Source organism: Cololabis saira, chromosome 10, assembly GCF_033807715.1.
Source record: "Cololabis saira isolate AMF1-May2022 chromosome 10, fColSai1.1, whole genome shotgun sequence".
Lineage (NCBI taxonomy): Eukaryota > Metazoa > Chordata > Actinopteri > Beloniformes > Belonidae > Cololabis > Cololabis saira.
Window position 1 is genome coordinate 32,734,152 of NC_084596.1, and position 20,920 is coordinate 32,755,071.

The following is a 20,920-nucleotide window of genomic DNA, read 5'->3' on the forward strand; positions in this document are numbered from 1 at the left end:
TACAAAACCAATTTTAGAACAGGAAAACAAAAATGTGTGCATTAAATCGTAAAAATCCAACCATCAGAATGAAATTGAAGACTAGAGAAGCATCATTTATTAAAAGGCTTAGCTCATGGTCTTAACTGACTCCGTATTGAAGTCTCCCATAGCGCTGCTCTGTGTGCCGCTCTGGGCCGTGAACGGCCCAGGCCCAACCTCGATGGACTCGTAGACAGCATCCGGATCAGGGTTAGGATCAAAACCATCGGCAGAACCAATGCCCGTGCGTAGGTGCCAGAACGTGCCAGAAAGAGATTCCTCTTCAGAAGCCAGCACAAGGTTGATTTCTGCTTTCATTTGCAGATTCTCTTCTGCCTTGGTGTCGGGGTCAGAGACCTGCCTTTCCTGCTGCTCCTCAGCCTTCAGCCTCCTGCGACTGAGCAGCTTCTGCAGATGAAGCTTGTTGCTGTAGAAAATGCTGCGCCAGCCCACGTCAAACGCCAAAGATGACACCTCGGGTGAAACTGTGTTAAAGCTCTGGCGCACCGCCTGCTCCCAAAACTCTTCTGACCCACAAAGCTGAAGAACAGACAATTAGGTCTAATTAATCTAACAATACACTGGCCATAAGTACCTTTAAAGATTATTTCATAACGAAACTAAATGTGCGATGATAAAACCTTAAAAGTAATTTTAATAATGATTACGTCAAGAATTTTTTGTGTGTTTGTGGAACCTACCTTCCTGAACCTGTGTGACGTTCGTTCAAGCTGACCCACATCCTCAAGCTCCAGATAGTTTATTATCCGTAGAAGTAAGGAGTCGGGCAGGCGCTCAAGATAATCATACTGGCCTTTGCACAGAGCTTTGGTGTACTTCAAGATATTTTGGCCAAATACCATACTGACTTCACCTAAAGAGAAGCACATTGTCCATCTGTCATCCATATTGAAGTTTGCTAATCTCAGTTATATTCAAGAGAATTCAAATAATGTGAGATATCTGCCGGTCCTTGGCAGCAAGGATGTGCTGGTGGATGTGAAAAATGTATTGCATTTCCCCCCTTTTACCTGTAAAATTCCTGCTGTCAGATCACCACACTTTTACCAAACCACTTCTCATAATGGTGCAGAAGATGGTTCATGTGATTTTTAAGATCTAATGTATGTACATCCTTGGTTTAATAACCTCCAAATGTGCCAAGACGATGTTACATTAAGTCAGTGGGATACTGAAACAGGAAACTGTGATATTTTTCAATCATGAAAGGTAAAAGCAGGATTTTTAACTCTCCACTTATAAAATGTCCCATTTTCTGGTATGTTGCCTCAGTATAGAGTTCTTACACTGTAACAAGGTGTCATCCAAGAAGTCACAGTGGGACTCCTTCTGCTCTCCCGGCTTGGTCAACCTGTCCACAACTCTTGGAGAAATCTTCCACCATCTCCATCTAACCTGGAGACAACAAAACCAAAGTCAACTGATGCTGGTTTGTTGTTTACAAGGAATGTTTCTGGTGTCTACATCTCATCAAAGCATGGGTGCAGATCCCGGGGGGGACGGGGGGGGCATGTCCCCCCCAATTTCTGAAAAACATGAATTGTCCCCCCCAATAAAAATACCCTAAATTATTCAAAATTGAACAAATGTATTTTCAGACTTAAAGGTTGAATATGTAGAATATTTATTAAAAATATATTTCTAAAAAAATAATACATCCACGGTGCGTTTTGAGGTGTACAGAATGAAAGTTTGAAAGTATTAATGAAAATTAATAATGAAAGTATTTTTTTAGTCTGAATTAATATTTTTAAAATTTTTGATGGCCTCGACAGTGACTTTTTGTCAACGTTCTGTGCTCTTAGCAATGGGTCCTTTTTTTTTAGAACTGTTTACCACCATAACTGTGTTAAAACATGATCAGTTAGTTTAAAAAACTTGTTTAGGGATCCATATTTCATCCATATATCAATTGATCGTGCATAAAGTAGTCCCATAGGATAAAAGGAAGATGGTGAGAAGAATTTGAGATGAGTAGACACTACATGCCCAAAACCCTTAAAATTATGATTTACGAATATAACAGTTAAGTAAGCAGTGACACACACTGTTGGCTCTTTAGGACAAATAAACAAGAAAGGTGAGCACAATAAATGATTCCCTGTGCAGTATTTTTTGGCGAGCCTTTACCAATTTATGGCATGGTATGAGTTGCATATTGGCAAAAAATTTAAATCACGTTGGTGTCCCCGTCCCCCCCAATCCTGACATCGGATCTGCACCCCTAAAGGTCCATTAACACTCGGCAACATTTGCATTGATCTGTCAAGAGTTAATCATGACAATCTGGTTAAACATATTATCACTTACTTCTGACTTAGTGACAGTAAAGTGATAGTAGTTCTTGTTGGGTGCAGGAGCCTGTCCGGCGATTTCAAACCACGGGTCTGATAGTAGGCGCGCCATGTCGGGGCTTGGCTGTCGTCATGGTAACCGATGGTAACGGCCCCTCCTCACCTTGTTTTTATTTTATTTTTTGTTTTCTTGTTTTTTTTTTGTTTTTTTTTAATAAACAGCATTTAAAAGCCACAAAAAAAAACAGAAAGCTGTCAGAAGATTTAATCAGTTTTGTTTTTATTGTTCGCTAAACGTGTATACGTCATGGCTTTACGTTGGCCGAGCCATGTGACCCCAGGCTGCATTCCTATTGGTTGGTAAGTACACGTGATTTTAAAGCACTCCACTGCTGCACGGCTGATGTATGATCCAACAGTGTTGTGTTAACAGTGTAGTATTAATAGTATCCTGTCATGCTGTTCTTTCCTGCAGTCTGTGATATTATCCTGTATTTCACCTCCAGAGACTGTTGCTCATCTCTTCTAGACTTGCGAACACAACCATTTCAGTTTATTATGGACCATATTTTTGACACGTTTGTGCATTATTATAAGTATTTGTTTACAAGTTATAGAAAATAGTTGGGGAAAAAAATCTATATTTTATTTCCTCTATTGGCTACATTTTAGATTCACAAATTTAAGGCATTAAAATGTCAATTTTCAGTTGTTAAAACATTATCTTCGTCTCAAATTAAAAAAAGCTATTAAAAATGCCTACACTCCAAATATAATGATCTGCAATTCTTTCACATCTGTAGTTTTTTCCCTTGTCTTTTCCTTTTTGAAGAATGTTTACTTTGGCTTTTACAAACCAATGGTATTCTTTATTTTGCTTCCTCGTCTACTGCCATACACATTTTTCCCAAATTTGTGTTAAAAGAAAGTTTTTCCATCTTAGATTTTTGTGTACTATATTTTGAATACATATATTGAACAAATTCAAACATTTGTCCCGTGTTATCTTTGGTCCTTACACCATTACAGGTATTTGAAATTGGAAATATATCACGATTCTTTCACATTGATCACCTTTCATTTAGCACAGTGCACCGCAGATCTAACAGTCTAATTGTATAAAAAACCTTCTACTGGAGCAATAACAAATGAAAGTTCAACTCAACCTTTTAGTTAAAAATCTTTTAATTTATTTAGATATATTTATATATGTACACATTAACTTACCTATTCTTGAAAAACAAGAGACATGTTGGCAAATTCATTGTTAGTCATGGGTGGCACAACTGAGACCCAAGATCTCCTGAATCACAAGATGATTCAGATATCCGGGTATTTCCTAAATTAATGTTCTTGTCTCTTCCCTTATCATAAAGAAACCAGGGCCAATATTCCTCCGCAGCTTGTAACAGGGCAGAGAAGACTGGTATCAAGGGAGGTTAGTAACGTGAACATAGACAGTTGCAAGTATTCCCATTTTAAATGCATTTTTTTTCCCTTTTCTTTAAAGAATAAGCCACCTTCACACATGTGAACTGCCACTTTTCAGTTAAGAGGTAACCCAAACTGGATCAGAGGTCTGAAACTTTCATTAACAGTCTTTCCATTTGTCTTTTATTCATAAAATATAGTGCATATCTGAAATATACTCATCTTACAACAAGCAGAACTGAGGTTACTAGAGTATACTAAACACAGTTTCACCAATGACTTGTTAGGTAAAATAATGGGACACAGACATACTCATAACAACTAACCTTTCTGGCCTTTTCAACGCGTGTGCTCAAAGAGACAAGTCAACTGTTGGGCTAAAATCAGTCTTTGTTGGCTTTGCTTGCCTCATAAAAAAGCTGTTTGAGTAGCGCTTGGTTTAAGGGCCAAACTTATACCTATAACGGTTTTTCACAATTCATAAACATTGGCAATAGTTCAATTGTTGATTAATATTCTGCAGCTAAAGATGTGTCTCATCAACTTCTTAAGGATATTACTGCAACTTACAAAGATGTGAATTTGGTTGCTTTGGGTTATAGCCAACTTTCTTCATTTAGGAACAGCACGCTGGAGCCACTGGTAGAGACAGGAAATTCCTTTGTGCCAATATAGTAGCAATACACTTAAAACTATTGACAGAACAAAATCCCTTTTAAAGATGAAGCACCTGCACTATCATGGCTACTTAAAACCACAATCGGATTTGAACGGAACCCTGTTCATACCCAAAACGTAAATCCCTACCGATGTTGACAATTATTAGTGTTTTCTTTTCTTTTTTCAACATAAGGAGTGTGCATACTCATCCTTGTTAATCCAGTCCGTGTTATACATTACATGTACTTATTTGTGATTACAAATAGTGATATGCAGAGAGCTTGCAGTTTTATATATATTATATATAAAAAATTAAAAATAAAAAGCATACTATGTTTATAGTCCAAACAGTACATTCCCCCCACCTCTAACAATCCCATAGTCTTTAATAGGCTCCTTTGTACTCCTTCATAGTGTTGTAAACTTCTTTTATGGAAGAAAAAAATAATCGTAAATCTGTTTTTTACGAAATGAACTGCCACAAATTGTTGGACAACGGGTGCTTTTAGTATGTGCTGCATGCTGCCCTCTGGTGGCGAGATCAGGAGCTGTGCTACAAGAAAGGGTTGGTGGATGAACCTCCTGAAGGGAATGACCCGCCTTGGGATCCAGCCTGAAATTATATTTAAAAAAAAAGTTAGGTAGAATTTTATACACCAATAAAAAACATCTCTGCTAAAGGATATACTTTTGATTGGCTTTATTTGTTACAAACAGACAAGCTTCTAACAGAATCACTGAAGGGTGTACATGCTCACCATGAAGGGATTATTAGACATGCCAGGAACAGCTATAGGCTGCCCAAAAGGCGTAACTGAGGGCTTGTTCTGACCGTAGACTGGAAATCCAGGGCCTGTTGGTGACAGCAGACAGAAGCTTTTACAACAGGTTCAGTCTGTTCAACCCAGCATTTAAACAAATAAGCGGTAGGACATCATATTTCTGGTTTGTTTCCTCCAGTGCAGGTCATATTTTATTATCTTATGTAAATGTTAAATCACCAAACCATAAATAATAATAAAAGTTAACTTTTAAACTTGAACGGACGAGGAACGTGGAGGAGAGAAAGATCAACGAGAGGGCCAAACCCCAGCACGTCAGGTTGCCTTCAGGCGTGAACAAAGCTGTGCGGGTGATGTCAGATTGATTTGTCATCGTGTTTCTGGATCAGAAAAAGCTTTGCACCCCAAATGCAACTTTCTATCACTGTGCAGTAGCTGTCACTGGCACGTCACACATCAGCCAGGCTTTAGCATATTTCTCAGTATAGAGGACCATTTTTAGATAAGAAAATCAAATTCATGGCAAGGAATAAATGCCTTAAATTAGTGACTGGTACTCCACAGGTGCAACAGGGCAAGAGAACAAAGGCGGGGCACTAACCATTAGACTGAGGGTGATAGGCCCCAGGTTGAGAGTAAGAGATGGGAGCCTGGCCAGGGAATTGCTGCTGGAAATTTCCACTGAAACTGGTCGGCAGGCAATAGGAAGAGGCATTCCCAAAGCCGGCGGGCATGCTCATAGAGCCAGTACCAAATGACGCTACAAGACACATACAGCATGTGTACACAGTGTGTGTGCACACATTCCCACAACACACACACACACAGACAAAGTGGACTGTTGATAGTCTGGCACATCACAAAACTACTTAGCAATGTAACTGGGTTACATCAACGTTACACAGATGTCTAATCAAAAGAACAGATATTCTTCAATAGTTTCAAACTTCACATGTTCTCACCTGCAGTCGGACCTCTCCCATTGGTCTGGAAGGGGTTGGTAGCCATCTCCGGAGGGATCGCTGAGGCAACAAAAGGATTTGTGGATGGCAGGGCTGGGTGAAATACAGTCACAAAATGAGTCCTGAAGCTAAATGCAACAACATATTTTGATTCTGTAGTCAAGATTCTAATGGTAATTTTTACCTCCAAAGCCAGGCTGCATGCTGGGTAATACAGAGGCATTCTGAGCTGGTGAGGAACCAAGCACTGGTCCAAACATATTCCTAGTAGGAAAATGACACGATAAAATGTTCATAATCCAGGTAAGTAACGGACTTCCACAACTAGTTTATGCAAACAAACCAACCTCCTGTATCAATTCCAAAGTGAACTCTGAAATATTACAGCTCGAGTACTTTTCCACTATCAGGGTTTATACAGCAATCCTTATGTTAAATTTAATACCAATTTAATACCTTTTTCACTACCTTCAGATTTTTTTAAAAACTGTCACAACATTAAGTGTTAATCACGGACCTTTTAACATTAATACAGATTTTGAACTATAGAACACTATACAGAACAGATTTATAGACTCATTGATGTTGACCAGATGTTTCACATTTATTTCACTTTGTGAATGACAATAAAATAGACTGATTAAAATGTAAAAGGTAAAAAATAATACCAATTTAAAAAAAATAATACCTCTGACAGTGAATTTAACACTTTTAATGGCCTTAAATTTGGCAATTTTCATTTATCACTTTTTAATACTTTTTAAAACCCAGCGGAAACCCTGACTATGCAATATCTCAGCAGAGCAATATGTAAAAATCAGCCATTGTTGTGTGTGTGTGTGTCTCCATCTGCCAGTGTCTCACCCTTGCACGTTGCTGGCTGTGGAGGCAGAGGAGCTGAGCTCATTGTCTAGCTCAGCCAGGGCAGCATAGCGGTCCTCCGCGGAGCTCCCCAGCTGGGAGTGAATGGTAACAGCACCGGACATTGACGGAATGGGCACTCCTCCCCCTTTCAGTAAATATTAGTTAGCAACTCTTTCAGTATTTAAGCACTTACTTTAAAAACTGTACAACCAAAGAAAAATATGCTCTGGGCATCCAATGAGCATAAGAGGATAAACATAAGGCTTGTCCTGTGACCACAGTTGATAAGAATAATCAAAAAGAAAAAAAAAAAAAAACATAGACCAGGTTGAGTCTGTGTGGATGGATGCAGGATGGTGGGAAAGCAACGGTGGGGAAGGCGATACCTGATGGAAAGGACTTTGATGGAGGTGACGTGCTCGATGGGATTGTAGTGTTTCCAAATGCCTCAAAGTTGGCAAAGTTTGCATTTGAATTATTCTGAGGTGCTGCAGCATACAGGAGGAGAAAAAAACAAGAGGAATGTGGAAATAAAAACAATGACAATGCATGGGATGATGAAAAAAAACTGAGACGACTGCTCAAAATGTTTGTGATACCAGTTTGATCTGTGAAAAACCGCTGACATTTACCTGATTGGCTTGAAAAATGTGCAAAATTGGCAAAGTTAGAAGAGCTGGCAGTTTGATTTGATGGCGAGGCAAAAATGTCTCCTCCCAGGTCTGAGAGCAGGTCAAACTTCTTCTCCTGAGCAGCGCTGTGAGCCTGAGAGCGACCTAACCCTGGAGACTGGGTGGTGACAGAAAAGGGGGGTTTTCATTTATGCACGTGTTTTCTCTGGAGATAAATCTTGAGGCCACGTTTACACGTAGCCGGGTATTTACAAAAACGGATATTTTCCCCTCTACGTTTTCAAAAAAATCCTCGTTTACACGGACACGGATCTTAACGTCATGCAAGCCAATCAGAATCCTGGAAAAACATCAACAAATGACACGTGTGTAACTTCCAGTTAAGGCTGATTTATGGTTCCGCGTTACATTAACGCAGAGCCTACGGCGTAGGGTACGCGGCGACGCGCACGTACCTTGCGCGTCGCCGCGTACCTTACGCCGTCGATTTAACGCGGAACCATAATTCAGGCTTCATGCTGCTGGCTGACGCGCTCACAGGCTTGAATGAGCAGGAGGCTGGACGGGGGGGGGAGTTACTTTTAAGTGTGACTTTAGAATATTAAACAGGTAAAATACAAGAAAATATTGACGGTGGCCAAACTAATTGTAAACACAGGTCGCACACATGACGCTGGTGAGTTTCTGGTGCATAATGTGACGTTCTGAAGCTTAAATCTCCGTTTTCCTCCGTTTTCCCCCGTTTAGACGCAAACGGGAAAACGGAGTTTTTGAAAATCTCCACTTTGGCCGGAGTTTTCAGAAATGATCGTTTTTGGTGACTTTGACCGCCGTTTCCGTGTAAACGAACGGCCAAAACGCATGAAAACGCCTCCGTTTTTGTAAATACCCGGCTACGTGTAAACGGGGCCTGAGTGTCCCAAATCCCATTCTGACCTGTCGTCGCACTGGGGTCCTATTGAGCTGCAGGGTTTTGAGGGGTTGGACTTCAGGGGTGCTGCCGGTGCTGCTGGCTGAGGAGCCGGACACAGAGGCCTGAACACTCACTGCCGCTCTGGCCTGCTCTGGAGGAACATACCTTCGCGTTCAGGGAAGAACATCAACACAAAGGAGACGTATTTATTCTGAGCAGTTCCAGCCCTTGTTACATAATCTCACTGAAGCCCCATAACAAATACAGGTTAATAGTGTTAAAGAATTAATGCCTTTTGAAAATGTTACATATATATATTTGAATTACTACTTAAACTTTTAACGTAATATAATTAAAGCTAAATACATTTGACTTTTCTTTGTAGATAGTGTGGTAATTAAACCGTCCTTTCTTTAGCAACAGAGAGACAATGTAGTTGTGCAACTGAAACATATGGTTATGTCCACAACTGTGTGGGTTTTGGCAAAGTTAGGTAACACTTAACGCTCAGCATTCTTTTCTTTGCATCACAGCTGACAGTAACAAACAGTACCTGTGGATCTGTGGAGCTTTGGGATTTCTTAACACTCTCAGTTATATACTGTCCAAGTAAAGACATTTTCCAATTCATTCATTTCTTTGATGTGCATCCACAGGAACTAAAATATGGGTGTATCAATCTACTCTTGAAAAATAAAGAACAATAAAGTGTATTTTACCATCTTTTCTTTTCATATTTCTCCTGGAGGAACTCTTTTACTTTTTGTGGTTCTCGGAAATCTGGAACAACTGATGTCCTGTCGTCATAGAGGCCCAACCAGATGTGTTTACAGACCTACAGGGGGGCACAGGAATGAGGAGAGTGGGAGGGAGGGCATTGAGGTGGGGGTAGCAGCACAGCCGGGAAGGAGATGAGAGAAAGTGAAGGGGAAAGGGGGGAAGGGATGGCAAAGAATGAGAGGGGGGAAAGAGAGAGAGTGAAAGGAATGTCAATAAGCTGACAAAACTTAAAACAGCATCCATGAATCTATCCATAGTCACGGTTAGGAAAATGAAGTGTGTGGGATACCTGATTGCTCTGTTTTTGTAGGAACTCAATTTCCTGCGGTGTGAAAGTGGTCATAGAGATGGACTTCACTCTGTGTGGGGGATTCAGTCCTCGCCTGTGAGTGGAGGAGGTAAACGTCAGCTCCAGAACAAGAGAAGCAGGACACAACCCGAGGCTGCACGTGTGACATGAAGCAAGCAAACGACAAAACCAAACCACAGAATCTTCCAATCGATTTATCTCAAACAAGTACGAACACAAACCAGAGATGAATTGACCGTTTAGTGAAGAAAACAAAATTAAACCAAAGCTGTGAGGGGAAATTAACTGGAATTTGATGTGTGAATCAAAATAAACACTCTTGAGCAGGGAAAGAGATTGGAAAGTGCAATGTCTTAAAAAGAAACAGAAAACTTTTGATTGTTCATTGTGTGTATCTGTGTGTGTCCTTTTCTGATATTGTTTATGCTATTCTTTTATCTAAATTAATATTTGTTTCTGTTCTTTCCATCTTAATGCCTTTGTTCAGCATTTCAAGCTTCCTTTGTGTGAAATGTGCTATACAAAAAATTGCCTTGTCTTACTGCCAAATGTTAAAAGAAGTAGAAAAAAAAAGACAAAAAGAAAAACATAAATTGTTTGGTTGAACATTACTGTTAAAGAAAGGTCACCAGTCAGGTTACAACTCTTCTCAGCAATGATTATGAACAGAGTGGAGCGATATAAAACATCTGGTACAGGATACCGAATTACTGATTGAGTCTCTTATGCAAAATTCCACATGTATGCCAAATAAGTTTATATTGTTAAACATATCTCATCAGAAATGCAAACATTTACAAAAGATGTATTTTAACAGTGTTGTGTGTCAAGTAGCTCTTTCCTGCCCCTCAAACCAAGGGTGCCCGAGTGTGAGGGGGGGTCCGCACGTGAGAATGTGGGATGTGCGTTGGAATTTGAATTTATCTCAGTGAAGAAATTGAATGAAAACCTGAGTCAGTTCATGAACCAAGTGGAAAAACAAGAAGTTTCAATCCTCCGTCAATGTGACGCACTTGGTTGAGATTTCAAACTTGCAAGGAAAAAGGAAAAAGTATTGTTTCCTCAAGCTAAAACCTGATACAGACCTAATCCCACTGACAAATTCCAACTTGGAGCTGGCTTATGGCCAATGTTAGCCTTTATACTTCCCTTTTAGTTGTGGTTGATTTAAGTCCAACATTTCAATCCTCACATCTTTGCTGACCAGTGTTTGAATAGGCCAAAAGCTACCAGTTATTTTGGTGTTATAAGAATAAAATACTCCTTATCTCCTAACTGATGTACTACATTCCTTGTATTGTCACAGCGTGTACGATAGAGCATTATGAATGTTGACAGTATCATCACCGTCACGAATGACACAAGAATCCAAAAAGGAAATCCCTGAACAAGCAGCTGGTGTGACAAGTTTGAGTTTTCTCACCATGGAGAAACAAAATATGAAGGAAGCTTGACTCTTACAACTTGAAAAAACAACAACACATGTTTGTCACCTTAAAGCCACATCAAAACAATATTGAATAGCTTTTATGAGCCCAATCCAATGCAACATCTCCACATCACCTCCATCCATTCCCACTACAATAGCAGTACAGCCACTATTCACCACGGATGAAGGTTTCCATCATCACCCCTGACGTGAAACACGTTTGGCAGAATGTCAGCAGAAAAGTTTGTCTTATGAGTGAAGAAAGCGGCCTTGGTATTAAATATGGTTTCCAGGTTGAGAAGTCCACCCCACCACTGCTTTTGTCAAGGATCAGGCTGACGTGCAACCCCGAGATGGGGTTTGTTCTTGCAGTGGTTGCAGGTGGAGGTGCAAACCTGCACCACGGGAGACTGAGCCCAGACCTGCCCGGGACACCTCACCACCGTGAAGCAGCCCTGTAAACAGACCCAGCCCTACAAACCCAAACTTAACCCTCCCACCCTAGGCTCGCCACCCGTACCCTGAAATATTGCGTTCCGTATTGAACCAATACGGACATATATTATACTCTTATTTATTGATGTCATAATATACAGGTGAAGGTCGGAAAATTTGAATATATTGCAGAACTTCATTTGTAGTAAATTCAACTAAAGGTGAAACACATATATTATTTCCCACTACATTCAAAGTGAGATATTTCAAGCCTTTAGTTGTTATAAATTTTGGTGATTATGGCTCACAGTTTATGAAAACCCCAAATAAAAAATATCTATATTATGAAATCAAATCAATCATCAGAATTATAACAAATAAGGGTTTAACACATCTTGCTTTGAGACTATGTAATGTATTAGTTTCACCTTTTTGTTTTGGAACTTTATTTTTAATGAAGAAAAACACAGACATTTCTTGACAACATCACAGAATATATATGAAGGCCTTAAGACAGTAAGAAAATGGGGCCAGTGGGGTCTAGAAAGTTGAATAAAACTGATAAATGAAAAATAACAAATACATTGACAGTTGAGACATCCTGCGTACCCCGGATTCTCCTCAGTTGGAAAGGTACCTGGCAATAGGGAGCCATCTCCTCACAAAAACATCAGACCTTAATTGTAATCGAGCAGTTAAAGCCTCCATTCCATACACCTCCCTTAGCTTCTGTTTCCTCTGTGCCACTGTCGGTGGCTGTGTATTCAACCACTTTATTGTCACCATTTTCCTAGCAGTCATCAAAAGTTTATGTATCAAGTGTTCTTGATCCCTTGGTTACATGCCTCCAGGAGTCAGACCAAAAAGAAACTGACTGGGGGTGTATAATATACTTAGTTTCACCTTTTAAGGTGAATTATTGAAATAAATTAACTTTTACACCATATCCTAATTTCCCGACCTTCACCTGCAGAGGTGTCAAGTTACGAAGTACAAATACTTTGTTACCTTACTTAAGTAGAAATTTTGGTTATCTATACTTCACTGGAGTAATTATTTTTCAGACGACTTTTTACTTTTACTCCTTACATGTTCACGCAATTATCTGTACTTTTTACTCCTTACATTTTAAAAACAACCTTGTTACTCTATTTCATTTCGGCCTTTAAAAAAAAAACTATCCAGTTAAATTGCTCCATCCGGATAGAGTGAATTTGGTTGTGGTTGTTTCAGATGTTCTTGTCCAGTTTTGTTCTTACATCCGTTCCCTCAGATTCCTGCAACTAAACTTGGATGTACATTCCAATAAAGGTTAGGATAAATGATAACATGCCTCTGAGGTTTGACTTTTTGCACCATTACAATACTTATAGGACACTAGTCATCATATCTCCTGCTCTCTGAAACACATGTTAATTCTCAATAGTACACATATATGGTTCTTCAATATATTTGCATTATACTAAGATGCATTCATTTTCAATGCCTTTTGTCCCCCTTACATTACTTTTACTTTTATACTTTAAGTAGTTTTGAAACCAGTACTTTTATACTTTTACTTGAGTAAAAAACTGAGTTGATACTTCAACTTCTACAGGAGTATTTTTAAACTCTAGTATCTATACTTCTACCTAAGTAATGAATGTGAATACTGAAGACGCCTCTGATGTTGGCTGATGTGGACATAGATACATAGCATAGAAGCATAGGAGGCTGTTTCAGTTCAGTATGGTTGGCTGTTACAGTCATGCAAATTCAATGCTACTTTAACCTTTAAATCAAAGCATTTTGTTTTTCATATAAAATAAATACATTTCTATGCCGTTTAGAAGTTTTGGGGATGTCCCTTTTTTGGCGCCTGCACTGCTGAAATCGGGGCGTCCCTTATTTCTATTTGTGAAAGGTTTGAACCCTAGACACCAGTCACTCTCACAGGTGACTGGAGCTAACCAGCTAACGGTGCTGACCCGGCTGGTTGCCATAGCAACAGCGCGGCTCCATCGTGGCCTCTGTAACCAGGGCTGTAACCAGGGCGGCGGTTCTCACTCACAGGATCCCGGAGCAGGTGGTGCACACGAACGAGCCCACGGTGGTGTTGGCGTAGGTCGGGCCGCGCTGGTCGCAGTCGAAGCACTTCCTGTTGGCGGGCAGGCTCGTCATCTCCCGCAGCATCCGCAGGTGCGTCTCCTCCTGCTTGCGCTTGGCGCTGGTCGCCATGGCGGAGCGGCGGGGGGTGCGGGTGTCGCGGGCGGGTGTCGCCGGCGGGGGCAGCCGGCGCAGGGGCGGGGGTCCTGGGACAGACTGGCCGCGGCTGACGGCTCCGGCCGAGCTCCGGGACACTCTTCCTCGACCCAAGGAGGACGCGGCGGTGGCGGACACCGCCGGAGTCACCGGCGCCCCCTGCCGGCGGGGAGCGGGACCGTTCCTAACGAGTTCACACTTCCAACTGGATTTTTGATCATAAAGTATTTGCACTTGCTGACTATTTGGAGAAAGCGTGGGATAGGCGAAGAAAAGTAACATATATGTAAAAATATCCATTGTGGTTTTTGATTTATTTATTTTGTTTTTCCGGTGTACATTGTGCAGCTCCCAATTAAGTGCGTGTGATATTGTGTATTGATGATTTTCTGTTTCTGGTGTCTTATAATCCTGTAAGGGATGGGTCTTCGGACATGATACTAAAATAAAATAAAATTGATTCATTCATTCATTCATTCATTCCAACTCAGCAAAATTAAATTAGAACATTGTTAAAAAAGCACCTTACACTGGTATTTGAGATGTGATTAAATCCATGTGAATCGTGTTTTGTTTAGTGCCCAGCTTCAATGTTGATAGGCCATATTTTCCTTTTTATTTATGTGCATTTTAACTTGCTCTATTCATCATTGGTCTATGTTGTTTTATTTATTTTTTTTCATTCAATTTTACAATTCTGTTGGTTAGGTGTCCAATCTGTTCAGGGGATGGGAGGGCAGGGGTGTTAAAATATAAAAATGAGCATTGTAATCCTTTTGTGTCTGTATCCATGTGCTGTGTTATTAATGCTCAATAATAAATACAATTATTTAAAAAAAAAAAAGCACTTTAACCTTTGGGAATGTGAAAAGATTCAACATTTCTGGCAAACTGTATGTGATGAGGTTAGTGTGATAATCGAACAACAGCCTAACCCACTACTATGTCTATTGGGATGTATCCCTGAATCACTAAGACAGCATAAAAACACTTTACAGTTTTTGCTTATGTTGGGCCGAAAGGCTATTATGACTAAGTGGGTGGGAGAAGAATCTCCCTCAACACATTTGTACATTATATATTTCTCTGAAAAGATTGAGATTTGGAATTAGTGGTCAGAGGTGCCTTTTTACACCAAAATTTGTGTGCAAAAAGTGTTGGAGTACCTGGGAACTGCCTGAAATGTTGGATTCCCTGAGGACCTTAGGAATCATTGCTGTGTATGTATTCTGGATCTGTTACATATTTCAAATTATTTGTATATATACTGCACTGGACATGTATAATTTTAAAAATGTATAATAAAAAGAATGTAAAAAAAAAAGCAGTTTAACGGGTTGCATTCATTCACAAGAACACCAGACAACCATATACACTCAGACATTATTTTAATGTAAAATGAAAAAAAGAATGAGATATAAAAATATAAACCATACAGCAATTTTCAGTAATCAAAATGTTGTCATCTCACTTTCTCTTTCAGACATTGTGCCACTTCAGGACATGTTTTGAAATTCAAGTCTTTGGTCTCTGCCTTGGCCCCCTTTATACAACAGGTGCACATTGAATATCTAGCCAAGAGACATAGCTTGTCTCCAGTTTTGGCTTAAGGAAAGAACATCCTGACAATGATCACACTGTCCTCTTTCATGGCCGGCTACCTCCTGCTCAGCCCATCTCGGCGGCTTTGCAGGAAACTGCTTCATGGGCCGAGGAACGGCTCAGTGCATTGCCCTGTCGTAAACACTGCTGTTCAGACAAGATCAGAACACTGTAATGACAAAGGGACTTTGAGTTTAAGTCAGTGTTTTCCATGATGCAAATATAAATACCAAACATAGAGTCTTTGCAAGAGGCTCTTTTTAACTGCAAAACTGATATCCGACACGGACAGCAGCTGTCACTCAAACAATTTCAACTTCCAAATTAATGATTCCGGCATTTAGTAATGGAATATTAGCATAAAAACAGGACAATTACTTTGTACAAATGAAATTAACCGCTTGTCAAGCTTTTGCATGATTTTTTGAGAGGGGGAGAAGGGGGGGAAAGACCCCTGCCTTCAATTTGCAGTGCAACAACAGGTGCACAATTATTTATATTTAGATTTCTTTTTGTTGCCACTTAAAGGTGATGCAACTTCCACGGGCTGTGAAAAGAGAGAGAGAGGAGAAATATTCAGACGAATACACAAACAGAATTCTGAAACACTAAAACAACTAAACATTTCACAGGTAGATCATTTTATCACTCAACCAAATATGACTGAATTTAGTAAGACTGAAAAATAAATGCATAAAAACATATTTTTCTCACCTGTTGCCTCTTTCTCGTAACTCTGAAGAAGTCTTCTATCCGACTCTGCTTCTTGATTCCTGCAGCCTTCTCCTTTTCCTTTTCCCTTTCCTCTCGCTTATTTTTTCGCTTCTCGCGAAACATCTGCATTCGATGACGGACCCGCGCTTCCCTAAAACCACACACACACAAATTAAGTCAATAGTTATAATTTCATAGATCTACAGCAGAATGTGGACGGGAAGACGAGGAGCAGCGAGTACGTACTTGGTGTGTTTGACGTGACAGAGGAAGCCCACCAAAGCCTCCTCATCCGGCTCGGTCCAGATGAGCTCAGGAATCGGGACGTGTGGTGTATCCAAGAATATCTTTCTTGCCTCTTTGTATTTCCAGAAATGTGGGACAGGATGAGTCTGAATGAAAGCAAATATTTTTTAATTTGATCATTGTTTTTGTTTTGTTTTTTTGTGTTTTTTTTCTTTTAAAGTAGAGACAGAGCACAACAGAGGCAACTCGTTCCTCTAATACCTTTCTATTGACGTGCAAAACCACATTTTCAATACTGCGGTGCTTCTGGATCAGAGTCAGAGCTCTCTTTGGACCCAAACCCGGTATCTTGTCACAGTAGTCGCAGCCCAGCAGAATAGAGAGGTCAACAAGCTAAAGGATCATCGCAAAATAAAAGAAGGAAAGTCAAATTGTGCATTTGAAGGGATGAGTCTCAAAATAAACCATCTAGGATATTTGTTTGCATTAATCTCGTCATCAAAGACACATCTATTGCTTCAGTCCTACCTCCTCTTGACTAATTTGGAGTATGTCTAGCAGTTTGGGTAAGGAATATTCAACCACCTCGCTGAAAGAAAAGAGAACAGGACAAACATCAGATGAGATCAAATACTTCCCAGAATCCCTCTTCAAATAAAGCAGTCCATCAGACTTTTCTGAATAAACTAGATGGGGGCTTTTATGTGTTTTAAAACCTAACTGCAGGGAAACCATCAGAGAAACAAAACCACGCTCTCCAGGGAGGTGAATAGCGTGAGACTGGAAACTGAGCACTTTTTCCCCATCACATGATGACAGTAAGGGAAAAACAAAACCCCCCAAAAAAAGATAAAGAGACTGTTATTTTTATATCCTTTGAGTATTCTTCTACAGCTTGTGATGTGGTTTCCATGGTTTCAGACGGTACCATTACCACAGGATGTGCCACTAACCACAGGACAGTTTTGGCAGAAGTTTCACCGCTTATTACCTGTCCTTTTTGGCATTCAGCTGGCGGATGAGAATATGAGCTCCAAACGGCAGAGTGTCCATGTCCTCAGATGAAACTGCGTCAACAGTCCCCTCTCTCACCAGGCCGGCGCACAGTGCCTCAGCGTCCCCTGGAGCCTAAGAGATGAAATCTGAGCACGTGAGTAGGAGGAATAAGAGCTGGTGAAGGAGAAGATGAACACTCGCTTTCACCAGGTTGTACCTGGATTGTAGGAACGCCCAGATACTTCAGAAGTTCAACACAATCCCTCATCTGGGCCGATGCTGCAATGAGCACAGAGAAGAAATTCAGTTTAGTCTGCCCCTCCGACATGTCAGTTCAAAAACTACCCTGAAACCTCAGACCACATCCTTTCAACCTCCTTATGTACCTATGCCTGTCCGTCTGGGGGGGCCCAAGCCAGCGGCTTCAGCCCGCTTCTCAAGCTGCAGGAAAGAGAAAGCCTCAGTCATGAAATGTTATGAAAAAGAGAAACAATGAGTCAAAAATGCAGATCCAGGTGTTTCTTACCACAGGTATCTTTTCTTTGGGCGGCGTTCCATCAAATACAAAGACGGGTTTGATATCATATTCCAGGAAGGTGAGGGTGCGAAAGAAGAGACCAGTCAGGGGGCTGTGAATAGAAATGAAGGATAGTTAAACAAAATATATTTAAAAATGACATAAAACCACCACATAATATTTGACATTTTATAGGTGATTATAGGTTTTGGATAATATGATATTGTAAAGATGCTATTAACATTTGATCATAATCAAATGAGAGGCGTTAGATGATGTAATCTCTCACTACAACGGGCATCCTTGGGAAGGAAATGTTAAGTCAACCAACAAAAACAAAGACCTCTCACCTCAGTGAAGGCGTAGCTGTTCGGAACTGGTTCACGACAATAGACGTATCCAGAGCAATTACTTTCCCTGTGGATGAATGAGGATGCATCATTTACAAGAAGTGACAGACCGTTCCTCTAATCAATTATGCCACTTCTATTACCTCCACTGTTACCCCGAGGTAAAAGGAAACTGAAGTGCCGTGCTAAGTACAGTTAGAGTCAATGGCTGGTTGGATCAGTTTGCCTTTATCCTCCACCATAACCGGTTTGAAGTAAAACAGTTAAGAGGTGATTAAAATTTACATTTTCAGCTCTAACGTAAGAGGTTTCACAATAATATGGTGTTTGGCATTTACGTAGGAATTACAGCTATTTAAAGTAAAGTAACTCAATTTTCAGGGGCTTGCATTGGGACAACTGACTGAAAACGCCATCTTTCCTTCAAGACAAAGGAGGCAGATAAAAGGTTTGGAGCTGATATCAGGTGCTTAGTTGGCCCTCGGCAGCTGTGTGCCAAGGAGACCAGCTTTAGCCAGGAAAACTGTCTGTTTGGGGAAAGACAGAAGCGGTAAGCTCAATAATATCAAAAACAAAACAAATTAAGCTAAAAAGGAGGAGTCAGAATCTCTTCCTTGGTGAACAAAAAGTAAAATAATAGCCAACAATACTCCGGAGAAGATGGGTTTATTCAGTACTCGAGTTGTAAAAGAAAATCAGGGGGGATGGTGGATTTTATCATATGGGGACAGATAATTTGTGCTGATTACAAATAATATAATATATTACAAATAATAGCACTGACCAAAACACCTGCAGAAATACTGCAGGAATGACATAGCAGCAGTTAAATGCAGCCTTCTGTAAGCTTTAAATATCCACTGGGCTTACATCAAATACATCAAAACACAACAATAAAAAACAGTTTTCTGAACTTATCAATATGACTCTGTCCTTCACAGGATAAGTAAAATGGATCACTGCAAAAACTCAAAATCTTAACAAAATATTTTGTCTTATTTCTAGTTAAAATGTCTCATTTTAGTAAAAGAAATCTCATTACACTTAAAACAAGACAAGAAAAAATAACAATTTTCACCTGTTTCAAGTAGATTTTCACTTGAAATAAGTAGAAAAATCTGCCAGTGGAACAAGATTTTTTTTTGCTTGTAATGAGAAGATAAATCTTGTCCCACTGGCAGATTTTCCTACTTATTTCAAGTGAAAATTTACTTGAAACAGGTGAAAATTGTCAAATAAGTTATTTTTCTGGTGTTATTTTAAAATGTTGATGTCTAAATGTTGAAATAGCAGTAAAACCACATTCATTGATGAAATGACATAAAGGATGGAAAGGGGGGATGGCAGTTTTACAGGGGGGATGATTTTGATTGTTTTTATTTCAGGGGGGATGCCATCCCTCCTCATCCCCCCTCAACTCGAGTACTGGGTTTATTAATGCAAATAAATGCTAATGAAAATAAAATGTATTTGAGGAAAATAATAAGATTCTTTGAATAGTTGAAATCAAGAGAAATGGACCATCTCACCCACAACCACATCAGGAGGAAACAGTGTTATGGTATGGGCCTGTGGCTGCTAATGAAGCTGATGAAGCAGGCTCATTGGTGTTTGCTTGTGAGGTTACTGGGATGTATTAATTCTGAGGTCTAAAGAGAAATCATCTCTGCTCAGAATCACACAAACACTACAAGACTGATAGGACGGTGCTTCACAGTACAGGTGGATAATGACCATAAACCTGCCTAGAAAGCAACTCAAGACTTATTAAAAGCAAAGAAATTGAATATTCTTCAATGACAGAGTGACAGAGCACCTGATCTCAACTCAACAAACATGCTTTTCATTTACTGCAGAAGTCTTGCAAAGCATCTCCATCTCCAGACTTGATGGTTTTCCTCCTTAGAGATGACAGTTGTATTTAACTTGTAAAGGGGGGTATTGTGCTTAAAATTGGATGTAATTCTGATATTACAGAGAAACCTCTTTATTTAAAGCTGAAAGTCTACATGTCTTCATAGTTTCTATTGTTTTGCTTCAAAACTCCTGTGGTCGTGTAAAAGGGCAAATGCAAAGTCTGTCATAAATGGACCAAATGTAAACAGTTTCTTCCCTGATTCCTGAGGAAATTGTTCAGTGTGTCAGTAACATAGTAAGATAAATCACTTAGTACATTAATCCGGGATAGTTTATCATATCCAGATGAAAAACAGGTAAAAGTGTGAGATTGCTGATATTTAATGAGCTTTGCCTGAAGAAAGGGTGAGAACATTTGAGTATCACAGGCGTGGCCACGTTTTCGTGTTTACATTTCCCTCATAGTGAAAAACTAGTGATCTGGTTAAACTTTTAATGTATTTTTGTCGTTTTTAAGTAACTTGTAGAAGTGAAGTCAGGCCTGCTAACGCTGGCTGCTAGCAGCTACACCATAAACCACAACAAACATAATCAATAATCACCTAAAACCACAGATCTGCCACCTGAAATGTTGTGTTACCTGTGTAGTCATTGATATCTTTATAGGAAACGGCCTCGCGAGCATCTGAGCGGATCAGATCAGCCAGTTTAGTGATCCCCATTGTTTCCACAGCTGGTTTTCACTTGGCTTAAAAATCCAGTTGATGACCAGGAAAAAAAAAAGTATTATTTTACTTTTAAATCAGTCAATAAACACTGTTACTGGGTGATCGTGTAGTTTGGAGAAGAGCTTCTTTGATTAT

The 20,920-nt window shown here is 39.9% G+C and overlaps 3 protein-coding genes across 4 annotated transcripts; all 3 read right to left on the bottom strand.

The window, feature by feature from the left end:
• Nucleotides 1–2,448, bottom strand: fbxo36b (F-box protein 36b). Its single transcript, XM_061731201.1, has 4 exons — nucleotides 2,353–2,448; nucleotides 1,329–1,437; nucleotides 723–895; nucleotides 1–561 (listed from the first exon to the last, which is right to left on the bottom strand). Exons 1-4 carry the CDS (start codon nucleotides 2,446–2,448, stop codon nucleotides 109–111), a joined length of 831 nt encoding a protein of 276 aa, XP_061587185.1. The 3' UTR covers nucleotides 1–108.
• Nucleotides 2,449–3,503: 1,055 nt separating this feature from the next.
• agfg1b (ArfGAP with FG repeats 1b) lies at nucleotides 3,504–13,879 on the bottom strand. 2 transcript variants are annotated; one of them, XM_061732602.1, is made up of 12 exons: nucleotides 13,585–13,879; nucleotides 9,650–9,743; nucleotides 9,300–9,415; nucleotides 8,604–8,745; nucleotides 7,668–7,824; nucleotides 7,422–7,523; nucleotides 7,036–7,180; nucleotides 6,356–6,435; nucleotides 6,172–6,264; nucleotides 5,811–5,969; nucleotides 5,186–5,280; nucleotides 3,504–5,040 (listed from the first exon to the last, which is right to left on the bottom strand). In XM_061732602.1, the coding sequence occupies exons 1-12, from the start codon at nucleotides 13,749–13,751 to the stop codon at nucleotides 4,981–4,983; spliced, it is 1,410 nt and encodes a 469-aa protein (XP_061588586.1). In that variant the 5' UTR covers nucleotides 13,752–13,879; the 3' UTR covers nucleotides 3,504–4,980. The 2 variants fall into 2 exon arrangements, with proteins under 2 accessions (XP_061588586.1, XP_061588587.1); XM_061732603.1 differs by lacking the exon at nucleotides 7,422–7,523.
• A 1,284-nt stretch (nucleotides 13,880–15,163) lies between these two features.
• Nucleotides 15,164–20,904, bottom strand: zgc:110269 (probable flap endonuclease 1 homolog). The gene is made up of 11 exons (XM_061731202.1): nucleotides 20,698–20,904; nucleotides 18,201–18,267; nucleotides 17,860–17,962; nucleotides 17,720–17,774; nucleotides 17,551–17,612; nucleotides 17,329–17,465; nucleotides 16,866–16,926; nucleotides 16,599–16,730; nucleotides 16,338–16,483; nucleotides 16,092–16,242; nucleotides 15,164–15,924 (listed from the first exon to the last, which is right to left on the bottom strand). Exons 1-11 carry the CDS (start codon nucleotides 20,777–20,779, stop codon nucleotides 15,868–15,870), a joined length of 1,053 nt encoding a protein of 350 aa, XP_061587186.1. The 5' UTR covers nucleotides 20,780–20,904; the 3' UTR covers nucleotides 15,164–15,867.
• Nucleotides 20,905–20,920: the final 16 nt, after the last annotated feature.

Bases quoted from the DNA above. Each gene is read 5' to 3' on its own strand.
- fbxo36b (XM_061731201.1), bottom strand. From the start codon at position 2,448: ATGGCGCGCCTACTATCAGACCCGTGGTTTGAAATCGCCGGACAGGCT. The intron at 896-1,328 runs GTAAGAACTCTA...GCTTCTCTTTAG, and splicing joins GGATGACACCTTGTTACAGT to GTGAAGTCAGTATGGTATTT. The intron at 562-722 runs GTAGGTTCCACA...TCTGTTCTTCAG, and splicing joins CGTCACACAGGTTCAGGAAG to CTTTGTGGGTCAGAAGAGTT.
- agfg1b (XM_061732602.1), bottom strand. From the start codon at position 13,751: ATGGCGACCAGCGCCAAGCGCAAGCAGGAGGAGACGCACCTGCGGATG. The intron at 5,970-6,171 runs GTGAGAACATGT...TGTGTCTTGTAG, and splicing joins TGGGAGAGGTCCGACTGCAG to CGTCATTTGGTACTGGCTCT. The intron at 5,041-5,185 runs GTGAGCATGTAC...ATATAATTTCAG, and splicing joins TGTCTAATAATCCCTTCATG to GCTGGATCCCAAGGCGGGTC.
- zgc:110269 (XM_061731202.1), bottom strand. From the start codon at position 20,779: ATGGGGATCACTAAACTGGCTGATCTGATCCGCTCAGATGCTCGCGAG. The intron at 18,268-20,697 runs GTAACACAACAT...ATTCATCCACAG, and splicing joins AGATATCAATGACTACACAG to GGAAAGTAATTGCTCTGGAT. The intron at 16,243-16,337 runs GTACGTACTCGC...GTGTGGTTTTAG, and splicing joins TGTCACGTCAAACACACCAA to GGAAGCGCGGGTCCGTCATC.